We start from the raw sequence: 21,558 nt of genomic DNA, 5'->3' as shown, positions 1-21,558 counted from the left end.
CAGCCCTCCTTACCACTGAGCACATCTACATGGAGCGCTGTCACAGGAAAGCAGGGACCCCCACCACCCAGGCCATGCTCTCTTCTCACTGCTGCCATCAGGAAGAAAGTACAGGAGCCTCAGGACCCACACCATCGAGGTCAGAGACAGTTACTACCCCTGGCTCTTGAACCAGAGGGGATAACTTCACTCGCCCCAACATTGAACTGGACATGTTTTCAAGGACTCCTCATCTCATGTTCTCAATGTTTATTGCTCATTTATTTATTACTATTATTATTATTATTATTATTATTATTATTTCTTTCTCTTTCATTTTGTATTTGCAGAGTTTGCTGGTTTTTTTGCACATTGGCTGATTGTCCATCCTGTTGGGTGGGGTCTTTCATTGATGCTATTGTGTTTCTTGTGGTCACTGGGAACGCCCAGAAGAAAATGAATCGCAGGGTTGTATATAGTGACGTAGAATATATTTTGATAATAAATTGACTTTGAACTTTGAAAAGTGAAGAAAAATAGTTTGTAGTACAGGGTGAGAAATAGCAAGAATATTAAAAACACATTTACTTTGATGAAAAAATAGACACTTTGAAAGTTGAACACTATAATTATACAGGCTCTTTAAAGATTTTCTTTTCTAAAGAAATTATTTGAATCTGGCAGAGTAAAATAAAATACCTGATGTTTTATATCTGTGAGAAATCTAAAAGACATGTATTGCTTTGTAGTTCAAGTTTTAATGAATAAATTTTATTTTTGAAATAACAAAAGAGAAGCCAGAATAAAACAGGCAGCTCAGGCTAGCATGCTTGAAAATCCTAAGGAAAATTATGTCAGAGAATTGTGAAATAATTTCTCCTGAAAAATTGTTGGTCAATGGCATGTTGTGAATTTACACACACTGTCCCCTATTTGTATACTGTAACTTGGTAAAAGAACAATAAACTCTTTATTACTGAACTAAAGCGGAAGGGAATTTGAGAAATCCCAGTTAAACCGGTTTAATCTACTGTCGACATATTCTGAAAATCAAACTTCGGCCAGCTCATTACAATAATTTGATGGAATAACAGAGAAGGAATATAAAGGAATGGCAGGGGATTTCACAAATCTCCTAAAATTAGTATTTACAAAAGAACCACAAAAAAATACAATTGCATTGTTAGAAAAATAGTTTGAAGGAAGAAAGCTGCTGGGATGAAGAGAAACACCTTAATGGTATTGTTTTGTGGCATAAAAAAGGTTAGGTACACCACCCTATAGTGACGTTTACACTGAGTTAATTCAAATACTTTTTAAAAAATCTATTTACAAGCTAATCATAAGTCTGTACTACAGTCAGTTCTACTGCAATAGAAACTGTCCATATTTCATCTCCATTTATGTCACAGATGGGTAGAAAACTGTAAATGTATTAAAATAAATTTATAATAATTAAGGTGTCAGCTATCAGCACCACTGAGTTACAATTCAACTGCAGTATTATAAAAATAAGTTACTGGATTTTTTCTGGTAGTTTAGGATCCAGTTCCATGAGAATATCTAAGATTATGTGCGCTCTGAAGTATTCTGGAAGGTGCTGCAAGTAATGTTTTCCTATATATTACATTCTGAAGCCATGAACCTTCATTTTTCTTTTTTTTTTAGAAGTAGAATAAAAGATGTAATATTCTTTTTTAATTAAAGGTCATGTACTTAATCAACAAGTAATTCACTGTCGTCTTGGTTTTAAGTTGAGGGTTTGCACAACGATTCATGCTGCAGCAAACAAAACATTAATTCAGCATCTGAATCCTAAGAACCTTGAAAGTGATTTTAGTAAACCGGACAATATTTGAAAACATGGAGTACAAATGCCACTCACATACCATTCCTAAATTTGTATTTTCAGTGATTTCAGAACATTAATTTAATATTATGTGGTGCTTTCAGATATTTTCTTAACAGGCAGACTTAAATTATGATGTTTCCTAAGTACATTTACATGATTTATTTTCCGAAACATGGTAATTTTTCAGATGACATAAATGTCAGAGCAACTGCAAAACGTGTGGTGTAACGTAAGAAAAATAATAAAAGACAAAGTTTGGTTCAAGAAGATGTTTAAATATGAACTCAATAACCATAGAAGAGCCTGCTTAACCTTGATGATGAGGGTAAATTCTCTAAACAATAATCATGGATACATTGAGCAAGTGTAAAAATGGCACAGAATGGGTAAAGGCAAAACGTAACTAATAACTCAATAGCCAGTTTTAAGAGATTACTAACAGAACTTGCACTGCAGCTGAAGTTGGGGAGGGGGAAAGCAGGAGTGGAACAGCCTACATTGGTCTAATATAAAACAGCTAGTACAAACTACCTAGGCCAAATGGCCTTCTTTCACACTGTAGTAAACTACATATACCTGTCTGGACATGCCCCTCTGCTGACTGCTCCTGTGGCTCCTCCCACAGACCCCTGTATAAAGGCGATTGGAGGCACTGCTCCCCCCTCAGTCTCCGAGATGCTGTGCTCAGTTTTTCCTGCTAATAAAAGCCTATCTCTTGCCTCCGGCCTCCGAGAGTTATTGATGGTGCATCAATTTTATTAGCAGCAATTTTAAAACATGGGGAGCATTTTACAACCCGACAGATTGGATATTGACCCTCAATCTCCGGAAGCCGACATTGCTTTTGAACTCTGGCTTGCATGCTTCCAATCGTACCTGGAGGAGATTCGTGTGACCGAGCCTGCCTCGATGCACAAAATTCTCCTCTTCAGGGTCAGTCCGTGGGTCTACTCCCTGATCAGGGACCTGCCGACCTACCAAGGGGCACTGGATGCCCTCAAAAGACAGTACCTGCGGCCGGTGAACACCGTCTACGCAAGACATCGCTTAGCGACACGGCGGCAGCGGGCCGGAGAGTCGAGCGCTGAGTTTGTCCGGACCCTACAGATACTCGTGCGGGCCTGTGACTGCAGGGGACTGATGGCAGAACAACATGTGGAGCTGCTAGTAAGAGATGCCTTCGTCATGGGGATGAGGTCAGTGTACGCGCACCAGCGGCTGCTGGAACACACCGATCTTACCTTGCATTCAGCAATCGAGCTGGCCAACACGCTGGAGGCCACTCTGCACAACGCTGACGCTGTCCAGACACACGATCTCCCGCCGGCCCCGTGGACGCCGCAGACCCCGCAACCCGCCAGCGAATTGACCTCGGCTGCTGCCAGTCGCAAGTCTGTGAAGTCCCTGCAACCCGCCGGCGAATCAACCTCAGCTGCTGCTAGTCGCAAGTCTGTGAAGTCCCCGCAACCCACCAGTGAATCGACCTCGGCTGCTGACAGTCACAAGTCCGTGCAGTGTTACTTCTGTGGACTCGAAAAGCACCCCCGAAATCGCTGCCCGGCCCGAGAAGCTACCTGCTCCAGCTGCAGAAAGAAGGGCCACTTCACCAAGGCCTGTAAGTCCAAACCACAAGCAGGGTCGAGCAGCGCCGCGTGCAAGGCATGGTGGTGGCCATCTTGGTCGCCGCCATCTTGCCTGTCCACCGCATGCGAGGCATGGGGGCAGCCATCTTTGTCGGCGCCACCTCGCCCCACCTTCAACCCACGGGTGCTTACCGGGCACCAAGACAGCGATGCAACTCTGGCCTCTGTGACCCTCAAACAAAGTGCTCCACACCAGCTCGCAAGGTCAATGATGGACATCCTGGTGGAGGGGCACAGGACTAACTGCCTGTTTGACACAGGCAGCACTGAGAGTTTTATTCACCCGGACACAGTGTAACGCTGCAGACTCGTGACTCAGCCGGTAAGTCAGAGGGTCACCATGGCTTCTGGATCGCATTCCACAGACATCCGGGGGGGGGGGGGGGCGGTTGTGTAGTGACATTGGTGGTGCAGGGCACAGAATATCGGGACTTTGCACTACTGGTCACGCCTCAGCTCTGTGTCCCTGTGCTATTGGGGCTGGACGTCCAGAGCCATCTCGAAAGTGTGACGATGGCATGTGGCGGGCCCCTCCCACCACTCACTGTCAGGAATCCTCAGTTTTGTGGGACTTCGTCATATACCCCGCTACTGACCACACACACACACACACCGAACCACACGTCCCGCCCAGCACCATGCCGACAGCTGTGCTACCGACACCACTTGCAGCCTCTCCACCCTCAAGATCCCTCCCCCACCGCTGTTCGCCAACCTGACCCCCGACTGTAAACCCGTGGCAACTAAAAGCAGGAGATACAGCACGGGGGACAGGGCCTTCATTCAGTCGGAGGTGCAGCGGCTGCTCAGGGAGGGGATCACTGAGCCAAGCACAAGCCCTTGGAGGTCCCAGGTGGTTGTTGTTCGGACTGGGCAGAAAAATAGGATGGTCGTGGACTATAGCCAGACCATCAACAGGTTCACGCAGCTTGACGCGTATCCCCCACCCCGCATTGCGGATATGGTCAACCAGGTAGCTCAGTACAAGGTGTACTCGACCATAGATCTGAAATCCTCTTACCACCAGCTCCCCATCTGCCCGGAGGACCGCCCCTACACAACCTTCGAGGTGGGCGGCAGGCTCTATCACTTCCTGCGCGTCCCCTTCAGTGTCATGAATGGTGTCTCTGTCTTCCAGAAGGAAATGGACCGGATGGTGGACCAGTGCCAACTGAAGGCCACATTTCCCTATCTGGATAACATCACCATCTGTGGTCACGACTGGCCAGGTCACAACACCAACCTCCAACAATTTTTCCAAGCGGCCAAAGCCCTGAACCTTACTTATAACAGGGACAAGTGTGTGTTCGGAACCACCCGACTTGCTATCCTTGGGTATGTCGTGGAAAACGGGGTCATTGGCCCTGATCCCTACCGTATGCGCCCCCCTGTTGGAACTCCCTCTTCCCACCACCATCAGAGCCCTCGAACGGTGCCTGGGCTTCTTTTCCTATTACGCCCAATGGGTCCCTCACTACGCAGACAAGGCCCGCCCCGGTCAAATTCACCGCATTTCCCACTCAGCCAAGGCCTGTGCGGCCTTCAGCTGCATTAAAGGGGACATTGCCAAAGCAACGATGCATGGGGTGGACGAGACCATTCCCTTCTAAGTAGAGAGTGACGCCTCCGACTTCGCGCTGGCTGCTACCCTCAAGCAGGCAGGCAGGCCAGTAGTATTCTTCTCTCGTACCCTTCAGGGCCCTGAAATTCGGCACTCCGCGGTGGAGAAAGAAGCCCAGGCCATAGTGGAGGCTGTTAGGCACTGGAGGCACTATCTCGCCGGGAAAAGGTTCACCTTGCTGACCGACCAGCGCTCAGTTGCGTTCATGTTCAGCAACCAACAGCGGGGCAAAATCAAAAATGATAAAAGTTTGAGGTGGAGAATCGAACTCTCCACCTGCAACTATGACATCCTGTACCGGCCTGGAAGGCTCAATGAGCCCCCGATGCCCTATCCCGGGGAGCGTGTGCCAGCGCGCAGCTCAACCAGCTATACGCCCTCCATGCACATCTTTGCCACCCGGGGGTCACCCGATTTTACCATTTCGTGAAAGCCTGGAACCTGCCTTACCCCCTTGAGGACATCGGGACGATGACCAGGGACTGCCAAGTCTGCGCTGAGTGCAAACCGCACTTCTACCATCCTGAAAAGGCACAACTTATCAAGGCCACCCGCCCCTTTGAGTGACTAAGTGTCGACTTTAAGGGCCCCCTTCCCTCCACTGACCGCAATGTCTACTTTCTCAACATAATCGACGAGTACTCGCGGTTCCCCATTGCCATCCCCTGCCCCGATACCACTGCCACGTCCGTCATAAAAGCCCTGCGCCAGCTCTTCACTCTGTTCGGATATCCCTGCTATATCTACATTGATAGAGGGTCCTTGTTTATGAGTGATGAGCTGCGCCAGTACCTGCTGGCTAGAGGTATTGCTACTAGTCGGACCACGAGCTATAATCCCCGGGGAAATGGACAGGTGGAGAGGGAGAATGCCACTGTGTGGAAGGCCACACTCTTAGCCCTTAGGTCAAAGGGATTGCTGGTCTCTCGCTGGCAGGAGGTCCTCCCCAGAGCACTCCACTCTATCCGTGCCACCCCTCATGAGCGATATTTTTCTTTTCCCAGGAAGTCTGCCACCAGGACCACCCTACCGGCTTGGCTGAGGTCCCCAGGGCCAGTGCTGCTCCGGAAACATGCGAGAAGCAATAAATACTCCCCGATGGTCGAGAGGGTTCACCTACTACATGCGAACCCCCAGTATGCCTACGTGGTCTTACCTGATGGGCGGGAGGACACGGTCTCCGTCTGTGACCTGGCACCCGCGGGAGCAGCAGACCCCTACCCCGAACACTCCACGGTGACTATGAACCCCGTACCCACCGATGTATATACCCACGAGACACCGTGCACAGCAAGCCCTACACAGACTCCTCATGACACTTACATACCGGACGCTAGGCACACGCATGAGGGATTACTGAAGCCTAACAGGCTGGCACCTCAAGTCAGGCTGGAGCCAGCACAACCAACGTCACCGGTGCTACGTAGATCACAGCGACAGACTCGACCGCCTGATAGACTTAACCTGTAAATATACTTGTCAGAAACTTCACCCCGTTGGGACTCTCTTTTAAAACAAGGGGGGGGGGTGAATGTGGTAAACTATGTATACCCATCTGGATACGCCCCTCTGCTGACTGCTCCTGTGGCTTCTCCCACAGACCCCCTGTATAAAGGCGATTGGAGACACTGCTCCCCCCTCAGTCTCCAAGATGCTGTGCTCCGTTTTGCTGCTAATAAAAGCCTCCCGTCTCCGAGAGTTTGATGGTGCATCACACAACAACCATCTTTAATTCCGTGAGAACGGTGAAAGTGCAGATATAAGGCAGAGGAAGTTTAACCTAGACTAAGGAAATGTGGAACTTAATAAAACAATGCAATTCCATTGGAGGGGTAGGAATAAAAGATCTGAGTCTGCATATACACAAATCTTTGAAGATAAGCGCAGGTGAAGGAAGTGATTAAAACTGATACAAGAAATGGTCAGTTATTAATAAAGACATCAAATACAAGATAGGGAGGTAACACTGAACTTGCATAAAGCTTAGGTTCAGTCACAATTACCACGCTGTGCCAATTCAGGTCACTATGCTGTAAGATTGTAAGAGCCTGAGAACAGGTTCAGAAAGACCTAGTGCAATGGGTCAATAACTGTCTTCAGTTACTTGGATAGACTAAGGAGGCTGGGCTTGTTCTCCATAGAGCAAGAAGGTCAAGAGGTAAAAGTCTGCAAATGACCAAGGTTCTAGAGAAAAACAATTTGAAAAGTTGCATGGATTTGTAGATCAAGAGCCAGATGATGGAGGTTTAAAGTATTTGGTAAAGGAATCAAATGGAGACATGATTTGGAATCCCATTGGCGGAAAAAGATAATTGTAATTAGATTCAACAGTTGCTATTAAAAAGAACTGGATAACCAGTGGAGGAAGTTAAAAGAAGTTCATGGCATAGGGAAGAGTGGGGAATGAAAATGACCAGAGATCTGCTGTGGGCATGGTGGCTGAATGGTCTACCCCTTGCTGTAAAGATTCCATTCTAAATACTGCTCATGTTACATTCAGCTACAGCATTAGATCCACTACCCATGCTATGTGGTAGAACTTGGGCTACAGAACAGGAAATGACTGAGTAGCGCTACAGATGATAATTTAAATTATATTATACTCACTTATTTGTCGCAATTAGTAAAGGGCAGCTGCATGGTTGGCAGTCACTAGGTGTTCCTCGAGTAGCATCTCCATAAAACCCAGGCCGACATCTATCACAATACGGACCAGCTGTCTCGTGTCGACAATTCTAAAATGAATACAATTTATTTTCAGAACCTTCCTGATCAAAGACAATTTATTTCTTGGCTTCGCTAAACAAATTTGGATTATATGTTACTTTACTGAATTCATGATAGGGTTGCCAGTAAACCAAAACACCTCACCACTGTTGCCATTGCCACTATATTAGATTCTTTCGTAAAGTACAAATAAATTCTGACATCACAATCACATTTAGCTACCTATAAACAATTCCAGTTCCCCCTCTCCTATGATCTTATGCATGCACATGAACAAGGCAGGTATAGTCCAACATAAAAATCTTAAGATTATTATAAACAATAGTACAAAAATCTTTCCACTTCCCTCTATACTACTTCAATGAAGGCATTAAAATAATTACAGTTATTTCTCTGCATAGAATTTTGAAATAAGCTTCAAGTAGTTATGAAGATTGTCTGTAGCAATTGATACATTTTTAAGTATTGTTCTGTGAACAGGCTATTCTCTCGCCATTTCCCCTTCTCATTGGATAATACAGGATTATGTTCTCCATCCTCAGAGTCCACTCTGCATCAGCTGCATTAAATCAGAAGTTTAAATAATCTCCCTGGGGAAAATAACCAGGCCATCATTGAAATTACAGCAATGTGGAAATTTGGAAATCAACAATGCAAGGCAACTAATTCCCATACCACCACTTTGAAAGAGTGTTAAGTTTAAATGCAAAATTTAGGACATCAGATAGGTACACAGAACTGAGCTTTTGAAGAATCAAAATTGTCCATTCATAAATCATACATTTTGTAGATAGAGTTTGTGATCTTCCAAGTAATAAGAGATATATTTGCAAAAACTAAAACATGCAGTGAACTTATGTTCACTTCTGCTCAAGATCTTCAGAACTGATGTTTTTATTTTTCTGTAATTTGAGCAGCTTCCTACCTGGAGGCTCTGGTGCATTTAAATGGGTCCACATCTGACATCACATCACAGAAGGGCACTAAATATCATTTTAATCACACACTGTATCATCCACCTACTTCCTACTCACCCCAGGTATGGAACCCCTAGTCTAGGGGTTGACTGCTGGTAGGATGACTGAACTAAGAATCACAGGGTACAGAAGGAATTATGGGATGGAGGAGGCATGGGTCAGCTCTGATGGAGTATACTGGAATGTTGTGTGGGACTGAATTATGCCTCAGTTTGTTTGGTGTAGTGAGTGACATCATGGGGTTATAGGCGGAGGGATCATTAGAAAACAAGTCAAAGGACCTGTTGGGATCCTAATCCAGCCCACTATTATAAAAATCAATTTGTGTCAAGTGGTCAATAAAGATCATGCCCAGGCCAACACAAAACATGCTTCAATGCAGAGCTCCAAATGAAATATTGCAAACAATTAATTCATCCTGTGCATGATGATGCAGAAATCACTCGTCAAATTTCCAGATACGCAAAGCGATGTAATAATGATCATTTTTGTTTCACTTTGGTAAGCAAAAATTGATTTTCAATTGCACGTCCATGACTGAAGAATATTATGCACTGGTTTTCCAGATGCCAGTCTTTTAATGTAGTATTAATATAAATTGTTTACTATCTTGCATTATTAACCACAGGTTCATCATACATATTTAACTGAGTCAATGAAGTATGAGCAGTAGTTAATAATAAGTATTTCAGATTTAAAATAGCATTTAGTTGAGTGTTCTTTCATTGGAGCTAACCTGTTGCATTAAAATATAAAATATTTTGGGAAAGAAAACAAACAAAAAGGACATTAAAATGAAGGAAGCATTGCAGTATAAAGCTAATTTTGTCACTCCAATACACAAAAGCAATCCATCTACCATTATTGAGGTAATAAAATGATGGAAGTAGCTGTAAGCTTTATGCCTTGCCAAATTAGATAAAAACAATATTACTCTTGAATTAATAAGGATTGTCAAATTGACATATATGTTGATCACAAAAGGGTTTAGAATAAGGGGAAAGCAGTTTTTAGCTAAATGTTATGGATCTCATGTCTAATCATTATCAGGCACAAGGCTACCAACAGTTCTGGGTAAAAAGGCCTACTAGTTTTGTTGTGACTGTCAACGGAAGCTACCAGAGAGACACAGCTTTTCCTGGCCCACACAAGCTGACAGTATTCGGAGTCACTCTGGTGAGAAGCACCCTGACTCAACACTACATCATGTTTTTATATACTAAAGATTAAAGGCAACAGCAGGACTGATTCTAAAGTTACAAGGCATTCATAATGCTTCCTTTGAATTACATATTATTTCCAAATCTTCACGTCAAATGCCAAAGTGAGTGCTGATCACCACTGTCTCTGAGTTGCAGTCATGCATATGCAGACATCTCAGGTCAATTGGGTGTTCCCTGCTTTGCAATTGACTCCAGTCTGCAGTTCCAGGAAGACCATTGTTCTGGGATGCATTTTAAATTCAATCTGCAATCCACATTTGGATCTGGTTGCTGTTGAAGTTAATATTTGCTCTATTCCATAACTCCAGAATATGCCGCAAGAGTTTCATTACAGAGTAATAAAATCTTGAACCATTTGACTCAATTTAAAATATACACATAATCGCATCTAAGCAAAACAGAAACTTAATAGCATTAGCCCCAAAAGTAAACTGAGTAGAAACAAACACTTGGATGTGAACTGTTTACAATGTACCAGCTAATCCATCTGCAGACTGACCGTCCTGGCCAATGCTGCAGTCTGGTTTTATACAGTCACCTCATGATGGTCACTTATGTTCAATCCTAACAGCAGCCCTGCCAAAGTAAACGTTATCTCTTAAACTTGTAGTTGATCACATTTTCAAGGAGCACTGTCTCCACAAATCCCTTCCAGCTACCAAGGCTATTTGAAGTGTTACGAATGCACAGCAATCGATATGAAACTGAGAAAGGGTTTATAAACAAATCGAGATTTGTTAACCTCTGCTCAAAACTTAGAAATGTAAACTAACGACTAACAAACAGAAGTTAACAGTTAGGCGGTAATATCTAACAGTCAAACTTAGAAACTGTTCTTAACGAGTTCTCATCCAAACACAAACTTAAGTGGTAAATTCAAAATTCCATGTGATTTATACAATCATTAAGGAGAAACTACCCCAAAACAAATGATTCCTTCAAAGTAACGACGAATCTGCTGATCCCACAGCTGAGAGATGCCTTGTTCGAAGAAATCACGAGGAAATAAAAGGAACTGACCTTTTGACTGGAGGGTGGTCACAGTGCAAACCTTACCAACCTTGCAGGGGTTTAACTCAAATATGCATGCCACAATTCCCGAACAAAGTCACAAAGGTTGATCATTCCCCAAAACGCTGAATGACATTAACTTTAACCAATCCTTTGAACTCGGATAACTTCAGTAATGCCTTCACTCTCCGATACGGGACTGTAAGGGAAAAATAAATGTGCAACAAACAAAACTGGTGGAGCCTCCACACCTCCAACCAGGAACAACGACGTTGCACAAAAATAAAAATGAGAACTGCGTCATAAACCACGGCTTTGTTTAAATACAGTTTGGAACATGCCATCACGTGATGGATAATTACATCATCCCACTCACAAGATCATTACATCATCCCACTGTCCCGTGTTCAAACTGCAAGCATGTAAAGGAAGGAATCATAACGATCTGCATGTAGGTGAAATTGAAAAAAGTTGGGGAGTCTCCAAATCCAGTCGTTAAGAAATCCAGCCAAATCCAGAATTTCTGAAGATTCAATATGGACAACGGGTTTTCTCCAGAGGGTGGAACGTGTCTTTTTGTAATCCAACAAACCAAGACTGAACTTGAGAACATGCAAACTCCAATATCTCACAGAGTTTTGATGGATAGTCCCCTTTCAATAGTTAACCTCCAATATTTGTGAGGTTAGCCAGGTAAAAGGGAACAACCATCAGAATTTGAATAGACGTGGAGAAGATGCTTTCAGTAGTTTAGGGGTTCCATGGACCCCTTGCTTAATGGTATTAGTCCATGGCATAAAAAATATCAGGAACTCCTGCAATAGTAGAACCTATTCTAGTATGAGAGGACACAGCCTCAGAACAGAAGGACATCCCTTTAGAACTGAGATGATGAGAAATTTCTTTAGCCAGAGGGCGGTGAACCTGTAGAATTCAGTGCCACAGATGACCGTGGAGGCCGAGTCTTTGGGTATACTTAAAGTGGGTGTTGATAGGTTCTTGATTAGTGAGGGTGTCAACAGTTACAGGGAGAAGCCAAGAGAATGGGGTTGAGAGGCAAAGTAAATCAGCCATGATCAAGTGGTGGATCAGACATGATAGGCAAAATGGCTTAATTCTGCTCCAGTGTCTTATTGTCCTAATACAGGAAAGACCTCTCAGCAGAAGGCAAAATTCACCCAAGATTTCATGGAGAAACTCTCTTACCTGAACAATGGTCAGTGCACAAGATAGCTCCACTCTGTTTAGAGTACCCTAAAGCAAGCCATATGCACCAGTTACAATTCCAACTTCAGTGCGACAAGTGCTTTACCGCTGTTTCTCGTGTGTTCATTTTAATGAGCCTGAAGCTGGAATTAATTATCAGGGTTTCCTGTCCACCTTTACATTTGGTAGGTTCCGGTCACTCTCCATAACAAGAAAGCAAGGAACAGTACATCTGCTGTTCAGATAACTGCAGGCAAAGTGAGCACGTGTTGCATTGAATGAAGACATATTCCATTGTGGGTCCCATATGCTAAAAGAGATATGGACAATGACAACTGCAAAGTATTCCACTCCCTCAATGCCTAGCTGGTCTCTATTATATCATGGACTGGGTAATGGTTGGTCAGATGACAGACAGAACAATCTCTGCTGTGGATTTAAGATTATACAGTCTTGCCTGACCTCCAGTTAACTACTCTTTTTTGTGGTTGCTCTGAGAGAGTAAAGAATATGGATTTGCGGCATGTGACATTTTGATATGCTGGGTGTACAGTGATCAAGTTACCAGTCTAGTAACCCAGTCGGCTGGACTAACATCCAGAGATACAACATCAAATGCAAAATAGGATTTGTGGAACATAAATTCAGTAAATAATCTGGAATTTAAAAACAATTACAAATAAAACTCAACTATCGATGATGAAATTGGCAGATTGTCTTAAAACCCAACTCACTCACTACAGTCCTTCTGAGACAGAAATCTGCCAATCATCGCCCATCTGAAATGTAGGACCAGAAGACATACAGCAATATGGCTGATACTCAACTGCACTCTACAATGATTTAGGAACATTTGTATTTGTATCATAACTGCCTTTCTAAAATTTTTAAAAAGCTTAAATATAAAATTACCACTGACCCTAAGCCCTGATTTTGAATGCAACAAAGACTAATTGTCTAAATTTGCAGAGCCGTTCCACAGAAAGGTCAAATAATATAAATATACAGAATCGTTGCTTCTGGACAACATGCCAGACTCCTCTGCCACAATCGCCATCTCAAAAATATCAAACTAAATTCTCAGAAATATGACTACACTGTTTAATACATTTATTAATTCTTTGGTGTCACTAGAGTAAACCTACGTTGCATCACATCTCTGATCAAAATAGTTGTTTGATGGTCTCTGTTACCCAAAAAGAGTTACTCCTGGAAAGGTGTGTAAAATATTTCAAAAAACTTGCTAATCTTTCTTTTATTTCAAGCAATCCATAGATAAAAATACTCACATATTCTACTTTCCTTTTCTTTCATTTTTTTCCTCCTAGTATTAACTTCCAAAACTGGACACGTGTCTTTCTATTTCCTCATCAATAAATAAAGTGAAGTGTTATGGAGTCAGCACCAATCCTTGCAAGACACCATTAAGCACATCTTACCAATGAATTCCTGCTCATTATCCCTACTCTCTGTCTCCTGTCTCACAGTCCATTTCCTAAATAACTTGCATGCTCTTCAATACCTAACCCACAAGAAGGCAAGATACGATTTACGTTTGCAGGCTGACTCTCTGTAATAAACCATTTCAAAGAGTTCAGTCACTCTATTGCCATTCAATTTATAAATGTATTAAGGAAAGGAAATCAAGGCAGATAGACCTTTGGCAATCCCTGATACAATTTTACATTTCTGGTCACTGGGTGAAGCAGAATTGAGCTGACTGGCATCACTTCTCAGGCTCAAAGAGTGGAATAGGACAGCTCTGCTGCATGAAGGATCATTATAGATCAGAAGAGGAAAATGAGAGCAGAGTAAGTTGTAAGATGAATTAAAAACAGTTCAGAATCTCTCATACCCAAATGGAATTGGCTTTGCATTTCACAGGAATGTATTTACAAACTTTGCAGAAAATCTTTCAGAAAAGTCCAAATCCTTATTCTTTGAGAGACTACAGTTATGCATCACAAGGTATCTGGACATTTCAGAAATAACAACTTGATCAACAACTGGCTTCAACAGCTGACAAGAGCTCTTGAGAGCCTTCTTAAAAGGTACTTTTATAGGAGTTAACAGAATTGAAGTTTTTCAGTACTCTGTCAAAAATTAGGAATAGTCAACATGGCTTTGTTAATTAGAAATAGTCAGCCTGGCTTTGTGAAAGGCAGGTCATGCCTTACAAGCCTGATTAAATTTTTTGAGGATATGACTAAACACATTGATGATGGTAGAACAATAGATGTGGTGTATATGGATTTGAGCAAGCCATTTGACAAGGTACCCTATGCAAGGCTTACTGATAAAGTAAGGAGGCATGCGATCCAAGGGAACATTGCTTTGTGGATCCAGAATTGGCTTGCCCACAGAAGGCAAAGACTGGCTGTAGATGGGTCATATTTTGCATGGAGATCAGTGACTCAGTGTGCCTCAGGGATCTGTTCTGGGACCCTTACCCTTCATGATTTTTATAAATGACCTGGATGAGGAAGTGGGGGGATGGGTTAGCAAGTTTGCTGATGACACAAAGGTTGGAGGTGTTGTGGATAGTGTGGAGGGCTGTCAGAGGTTACAGCAGGACATTGATAGGATGCAAAACTGGGCTGAGAAGTGGCAGATGGACTTCAACCCAGATAAGTGTGAAGTGGTTCATTTTGGTAGGTCAAATATGATGACAGAATATAGTATTAATGGTAAGACTCTTGGCAGTGTGGAGGATCAGAGGGACCTTGGGGTCCAAGTCCAAAGGACACTCAAGGCTGCAGCGCAGGTTGACTGTGGTTAAGAAAGCATACGGTGCATTGGCCTTCATCAATCTTGGGATTGAGTTTAGGAGCCGAGAGGTAATGTTGCAGCTATATAGGACCCTAATCAGACTCCATTTGTAATACTGTGCTCAGTTCTGTTCACTTCATGAAGGAAGGATATGGAAACAATAGAAAGGGTGCAGAGGAGACTTACAAGGATGTTGCCTGGATTGGGGAGCATGCCCTCAAGTGAACTCAGCCTTTTTTCCTTGGAGCGACAGAGGATGAGAGGCGACCTTATTAGAGGTGTACAAGATGATGAGAGGCATTGATTTTGTGGATAGTCAGAGGCTTTTTCCCAGGGCTGAAATAGCTGGCACAAGAGGGTACAGTTTTAAGGTGCTTGGAACTAGGTGCAGAGGAGATGTCAGGGGTAAGTATTTTTACACAGAGAGTGGTGGGTGCATGGAATGGGCTGCCAGCAACAGTGGTGGAGGCGGATACAATAGGGTCTTTTAAGAATCTCTTGGATAGGTACATGGAGCTTAGAAAAATAGAAGGCTGGTGGTAACTCTAGATAATTTCTAAAAGTAAGTACATGTTCGGCACAACTTTGTGGGCTGAAGGGCCTGTATTGTGCTGTAGGTTTTCTCTGTTTCTAACTTTCATCTAAAATATGGATATCATGAAAATCCAAAATACTCAAGCTTCAGTGCTGTAAACCAATTAAGGCCTTCTTTTAAAACAAATTATCTTTTTCTGATCTACAATGCAAGTACCTTCTAGAACACATTCTGGCTCACTGTATAGAAGAGAAATTAAGCAGTAAGTTTCTGGCATCATTTTCCACTGATCATCAGATAAGAGTACTTTGAAGTGGCTATGTAGCTATCTACAAGCCATTCTACAATTTACAGTATCAACAAATCCTGAGAGAGTCTAAATGCTAGAAACATTCTCCACGTACTAAATGAAACCATTCTGCTGTTGATGATCCTGACATACATATTATGTAACTTAAGATATACTGTACCTAATTTATTGCTGAGGCTTTCAGAAGTAACTATTTGATAAAGTATGATTAGAAACTAGTATCAAAATAATTCAACCTTTCTGATTATCTAGCAATTTCTTCTGTTTTCACCTTCAAGCATTTGGTAACAATTATAGTTGCTTATTGATTGCAATGTTTAACTAATTTAGCAGATAGAACAACATACCATACACGTATAAAGAAAGAATGAATTAACAAATATTGCAGGGAATATAAAAATGATAAATTTAACAATACACTTAAGCAAGCATTTCTATGGTAAAATAAACATAGATGTGTGCTCCACCATAAAATGTGTGATTTAAATTAAATTTTGAATATAATCTTGTATTGGATTGGTAATGCTGCATTGCTGATGAAGGATCTTTGACCTGAACCATGAACTGTTTTCTCTTTCCACAGATGTGACTCGATTGTCTATGTTCTAGCTTTGTTTTAAATTCCTGCAGTTTTATTTGCTTTCGAGTAATATTGCATGCTTGTTGCAGTACTCCAGTTTTGAAAAGTATAGAATTATTATTGAATATATTATCTATTTAATTATGAAAAACAACACAATTTTCATCTTGAATTTCATGTGTCACATCTAAATGTATTTTCTGTGGACAAACACTCGTATCTGATGAATGACCTACTCAAGTTACTTTTCATTAGTGTAATAGCTTCTGTATTGCAATTTTCCTCCATTGAGTGTGGGACTTAGAATTACTCATTGAGAAGCTGCAGAATGTGCTGTACTGTTGATTAAGACTTTATAATGGTTCATTTGTGATTTAATCTTCATTTTTTTCTTTATGTTACACACATTATTTCGATGTAAATCATTACATGGTTAAGTCAATGTAACCATGTGATCTATTTTCAATACATCATGTTTTTCCAGAATTAAATTCATTCTGATTTTCCAACATGACTTTATTCTAATAAATCATCTACTCACCCTCCCAACTAACCTTGTATTTTGCTTGTGATTTATTCAACTTAAAGGTCTGGCTCCAAAACTCATCTAATTATTCAGAAGTTTATCAAACTTAATCAGCCAAACCATTCGACTGAATGTTCAATCGATTCATGTGCATTATAAATATAATTGCATGGTTTTTCAATAAACAAGAAAAACTTCTACAACAATGATAATTATGTCAAATCAAGACCTGAAAATGGAGTTGGAGTTTCAGAAACATTCGTTTTTTTTCCATACATACCAAACATTCCCCAGTGATGTCATCACAGGAGGCAGAATGGCCGTGGCAAAAACACGGTACACAGACTCCTCCATAGAGGGTGCCATTGATTCGTCTGTATCCAGGCGCACAGGACTATAATGAGGAAAATATATTGTTAATTGACTCATGCAAAAAGCACTTACTCTATTTTAGTAGCTTTCATGACGTGAAATGTTATGCATTTAACAATCATAAGGTATTCTGTGATCAAATAAGGTGTAGTTTCTTTAGCCTTTCAGCTTTCAATATATGAATATACAATAAGTGAACGAGGGAACTATCAGATTTTTGCACTCATGGAGATGTGGAATACCTGTGAGAAGACGAATACTTTCCGATTACATTTATCAAGCTAAAAATCACCAGTAATTAAAACTCTGAAAAGAACATTGATGTCATACTAAATATAAATATATCCATTAAGTAGAATGCTTTGTATAACACTGCGAAAGGATTCATTGTGTTTTTACAAATATTATGAATAAAATTGACTTTCATTGTGGAAAAAAAAGTTTGAGTAAGTTTAGAATGCTCCCTCTCTGATTTTGGCCTGGATTTTTGAAGTCTGTGGTAAATTAATATCACCAAAAATTTCATTGTATTTGGGAGTTGCCAAAGATTTTGCACTGGAACATTTGGTAATTAGAAAAGGTGCCCTCTGCAGGGGATTTCTATTCCTTGTGAATTGAACAAGTAACTACACTCAGTGTCTTTTTAATCAAAAAGTCTGACAGATCTTCACTAAGGCTCATAAGGACTGAAATTTGTCTAAGGACACGTGTACAAGACACACAATATATTTGTTTTTATTTAGTCATCTTTCAGGACCTGTGCATGACTGGCAAGCCAGCATTTATTGCTCATCCGTAACTGCCCATAATCTGATTGGTTTACATGTCAACCAATTAATGGGTTTGGAGGGGCTTACAGATCAGACCAGGTTAAAAATATATATATAGTTACCTTCTTTTTCGAACACTAGGAAAAGCAGGTGGATTTCTAATCCAGTCACTCAGTATTTTTTATGTGTCTTCATCAGGGTTTATTTTTCCAAAATTCTTGACTATTAACTGAATTTAAATTTCACTGTTACAATGGTGGGATCTGAACTCTAGTCTCTTGACAGTTAACCCAGGCCCCTAAACTACCCTAACACTGTACCCTTTTAGGGCATATATGGTATTGTGCAAAAATCTTAGAGACACACACACGCACGGTACCTAAGACTTTTGTACATTGCTGTATTTGTCTATATGGAGCAGAGAGTGAGTCTGTAAATCTGGCAAAAGCAAAGGGCGTTGGTAATGACGAGGGTGGATGTGGGACTGCAGGTGGGATGTGGGATAGGTAGCAGAGAAGGAGTGCAGGGGTGAGGGTTGGCATGGGTGCAGAAACACCATCCTTGAGACATCAGACAAGGTCATTTGATTCCAAACAATTGGTATATTGATCATTACAGAATGTCTCTCTGGTGCTTTCTACTCCCTCCTCTCTCCCTTCTTTTTCTCTCTCCCTATCCCCTTCCCACTCTCAATCCACAATAGAGAACTATATCAGTTAAAGTTAAAGTCTGTCCCGAGCCTTATAGGCTCATCAGGCCGGTGTTTATGCCAGTTTCTGTGGCGTGAAGCGACTGAGAGTACGAGACTCCCCCTCCCACCCCCCGATAGGATGCCAGTCTATCGCAAGGTTAATCCCCCAGAATTTTGCTGGTACCCATTTTCAGCTGGGTGACTGGAGCAGTGTGTGGTTAAGTGCCTCGCTCAGCTGGGGCTCAAACTCATGACCTTCAGATCGCTAGTCCAACGCCTTAAAGACCTGGCCACGTGCCTATATCAGAATTAGGTTTATTATCGCTCACGCATGAAATGAAATGTTTATTTTTGTACAGCTCAGGATCTAATATATGAATTTTAAATTGGAATATCTGTTTTATTGTAGAATTATGTACAGAAAACAAAATACAGGCAGAAAAAAAGATGGGAAATAAAGAAATATAAATCAACGCCGGAAAGAACGGAGCCAAACAAGTAAATATATACAGGGATCCTTAATAATAATTGGAAACTGATGGAATTACTCTCCCCACTTGATAGAAGTAGAATATCAACATCAGAGAGATTGTTTGGCAGATAATTAAACTTAATCGTGCCATTAACTGAATAGACAATGAGAGAAATCACTTTATTAAGAATAACTGTCACCAAGGTACGATACACGCATCTCAATAGCCCAATTTCTGTAGGAGTGAGCTAACTCGGAAAGCAGTTCCTGATTTCTGTGCTTAAGTGAACGTGTGGAGTCACTTGAATTTGCTTTCCAATTTAATCAGTAACAATCCTGAGCACTGATAGTCTCATTAGTGGTGCTACAAAATTCAGCCAAACATTTTGACTGAAAACAGCCTCAGAACAGTGCTTCCTATTACAACCAAATAGACTTAATCCGGTGTTTAGCAAGTAACGGGCAGAATTCTAAATCAACGCATTAACTCATCCAGGTTGAGAAATTAAAGGTTAAAAGGTTCATTTATTATCAAAGTATGTATCCCTATACAACTCTGAAATTTGTAATTTCCAATTAGCCACAAAACAAAGAAAGAATATTTAATGCGAAACCCTAATGTGAAGGGTTTCAGCCCGAAACGTCATCACTACCTCCTACACATAGATGCTGTCTGGCCTGCTGAGTTCTGCCAGCATTTTCTGTTTTTAAAGAATATTTAAGTTGTTCGGAGAGAAACATGAAACCCGCCTTCCCAGTACAGCATCCCAATCATCAACCCCTTCCAAAATCACAAAACAAAGAGAGGAACAGTAAACTCCCCCACTCCACATGGCATCTGGATCATCAACCCCCAAAATACCCCTCGCTGCACAAAACAGAAACATTGATCCCCAAAAGAGACATACCCTCCCCAACACAAAAAAGAGCAGAACACAACAGAGCAACACCACCACTCCCCCCAAACACCCTCCCCTTTCACAATAAAATATAAAAGGAATGGGCGATAAAATACACAGAACATAAAAGGCGTAAGTCTGACAATAAGTCCACAGTGCATAAACACAATAGTTCAATCCGTAATGCAGAACCATGATACCATGCTATGATTTCACCAACATTCATCAAAAGAGAGGGACACCACATGAGGCAGAGTGGCCTACCCGTCTGCCACAGTGAGCCACATAGCGATAGGCCACTCACAGATTCCTTCTCCAGCAGAAGGCGCTGAAACTCTCGTTCACTTTTTGCATTCGCCCCAATGCCTCAATCTTCCTTGACACTTTAATCAGAGATTAACGGATGCTTTAAATGGTGAAATAGAGTCAAATGTCAGGTCGCACCCTGTCTCGAAGTTTCTTCACATCGAGGCTAAGTACAAGCTCACTTCCTGGAATCTTCTCAGAGACAGCAAAGCTCTGGATCACTCAAACAATCTCCAAACTGTAAATCACAGGCTCCAACAGTGCCAGAAACACATTTAATGGGGAAAAACAGATGCAAGTAAAAAAGGTATTTTCGTGAGCTCTCTGGAACATGTTCACTGAGGGAGCGTTGTACGCGGGCGATCATCCTTACAAAATACAAATCAAAAAAACCTACCTGCAATGATCCCTAACAGAAAGACCTCAAGGTGATTCTTAAATAATATGTCAAATGTCCTTAACACTGTACAGGGTGCAAACTATGATGCCTGCTTAGTAGTTTTACGAGATGAATTCATGGAGATAACTCATATTCATGATTTAAAAATCATAAATCTAATTACTTTAAATTCGATTAAGTTTTACAGTTCTCTCCAGCAGTTCTGCTAAGGCAGTGCATGATGATTGCAAATAGATTATACACAGTTTTTTAACTCTAAGTTTTAATTTGAATTATAAATTCTAAATTATATGTACTAACTTAGTTAATTGCTTGTAGCGTAATAAGATGATTTGAAAGTCAGCAATTGTTACAGAAAAGCAGTTTGAACTGACGGGACAGGATATGCCAAAAAAAGCTGAAGCAAAAAGCATGACAATACCAACACAAAAGATGAATAATATAAGTCTCTGTACAATGCTGGAGACAACTGTAAATTTTTAATTGTTTTCTCAGTCAGTGATTAACTGCGTCGGCACAATGTCAAGCCATTTGCTTGAACCTTAATGACAGACATTAGGATAAATGCAAAACGCATGCAGGTCATTAATCATTATGGACTTGAAATGATATTCTTTATCAGTCCTAATGCATTTACATTTACTAACAAAGGGAGGACTAGCACGTACAACCATAGTATAAATGAGTTT

At 41.5% G+C, this 21,558-nt stretch overlaps 1 protein-coding gene across 2 annotated transcripts in view; it reads right to left on the bottom strand.

Moving 5' to 3' along the window:
- The window catches only part of lama2 (laminin, alpha 2), a 364,685-nt gene that overhangs the window by 173,797 nt on the left and 169,330 nt on the right, over window positions 1–21,558 (bottom strand). For both annotated transcript variants that reach the window (XM_059981534.1, XM_059981533.1), the window contains exons 16-17: window positions 17,240–17,353; window positions 7,703–7,830 (exon numbers count right to left, since the gene is read on the bottom strand). In XM_059981534.1, the coding sequence (XP_059837517.1) occupies window positions 7,703–7,830; window positions 17,240–17,353 (242 nt within the window). The remainder of the gene's footprint in view (window positions 1–7,702; window positions 7,831–17,239; window positions 17,354–21,558) is intronic.

Source organism: Hypanus sabinus, chromosome 10, assembly GCF_030144855.1.
Source record: "Hypanus sabinus isolate sHypSab1 chromosome 10, sHypSab1.hap1, whole genome shotgun sequence".
Taxonomy (NCBI): Eukaryota; Metazoa; Chordata; class Chondrichthyes; order Myliobatiformes; family Dasyatidae; genus Hypanus; species Hypanus sabinus.
This window is presented reverse-complemented; position numbering and strand designations above follow the sequence as displayed.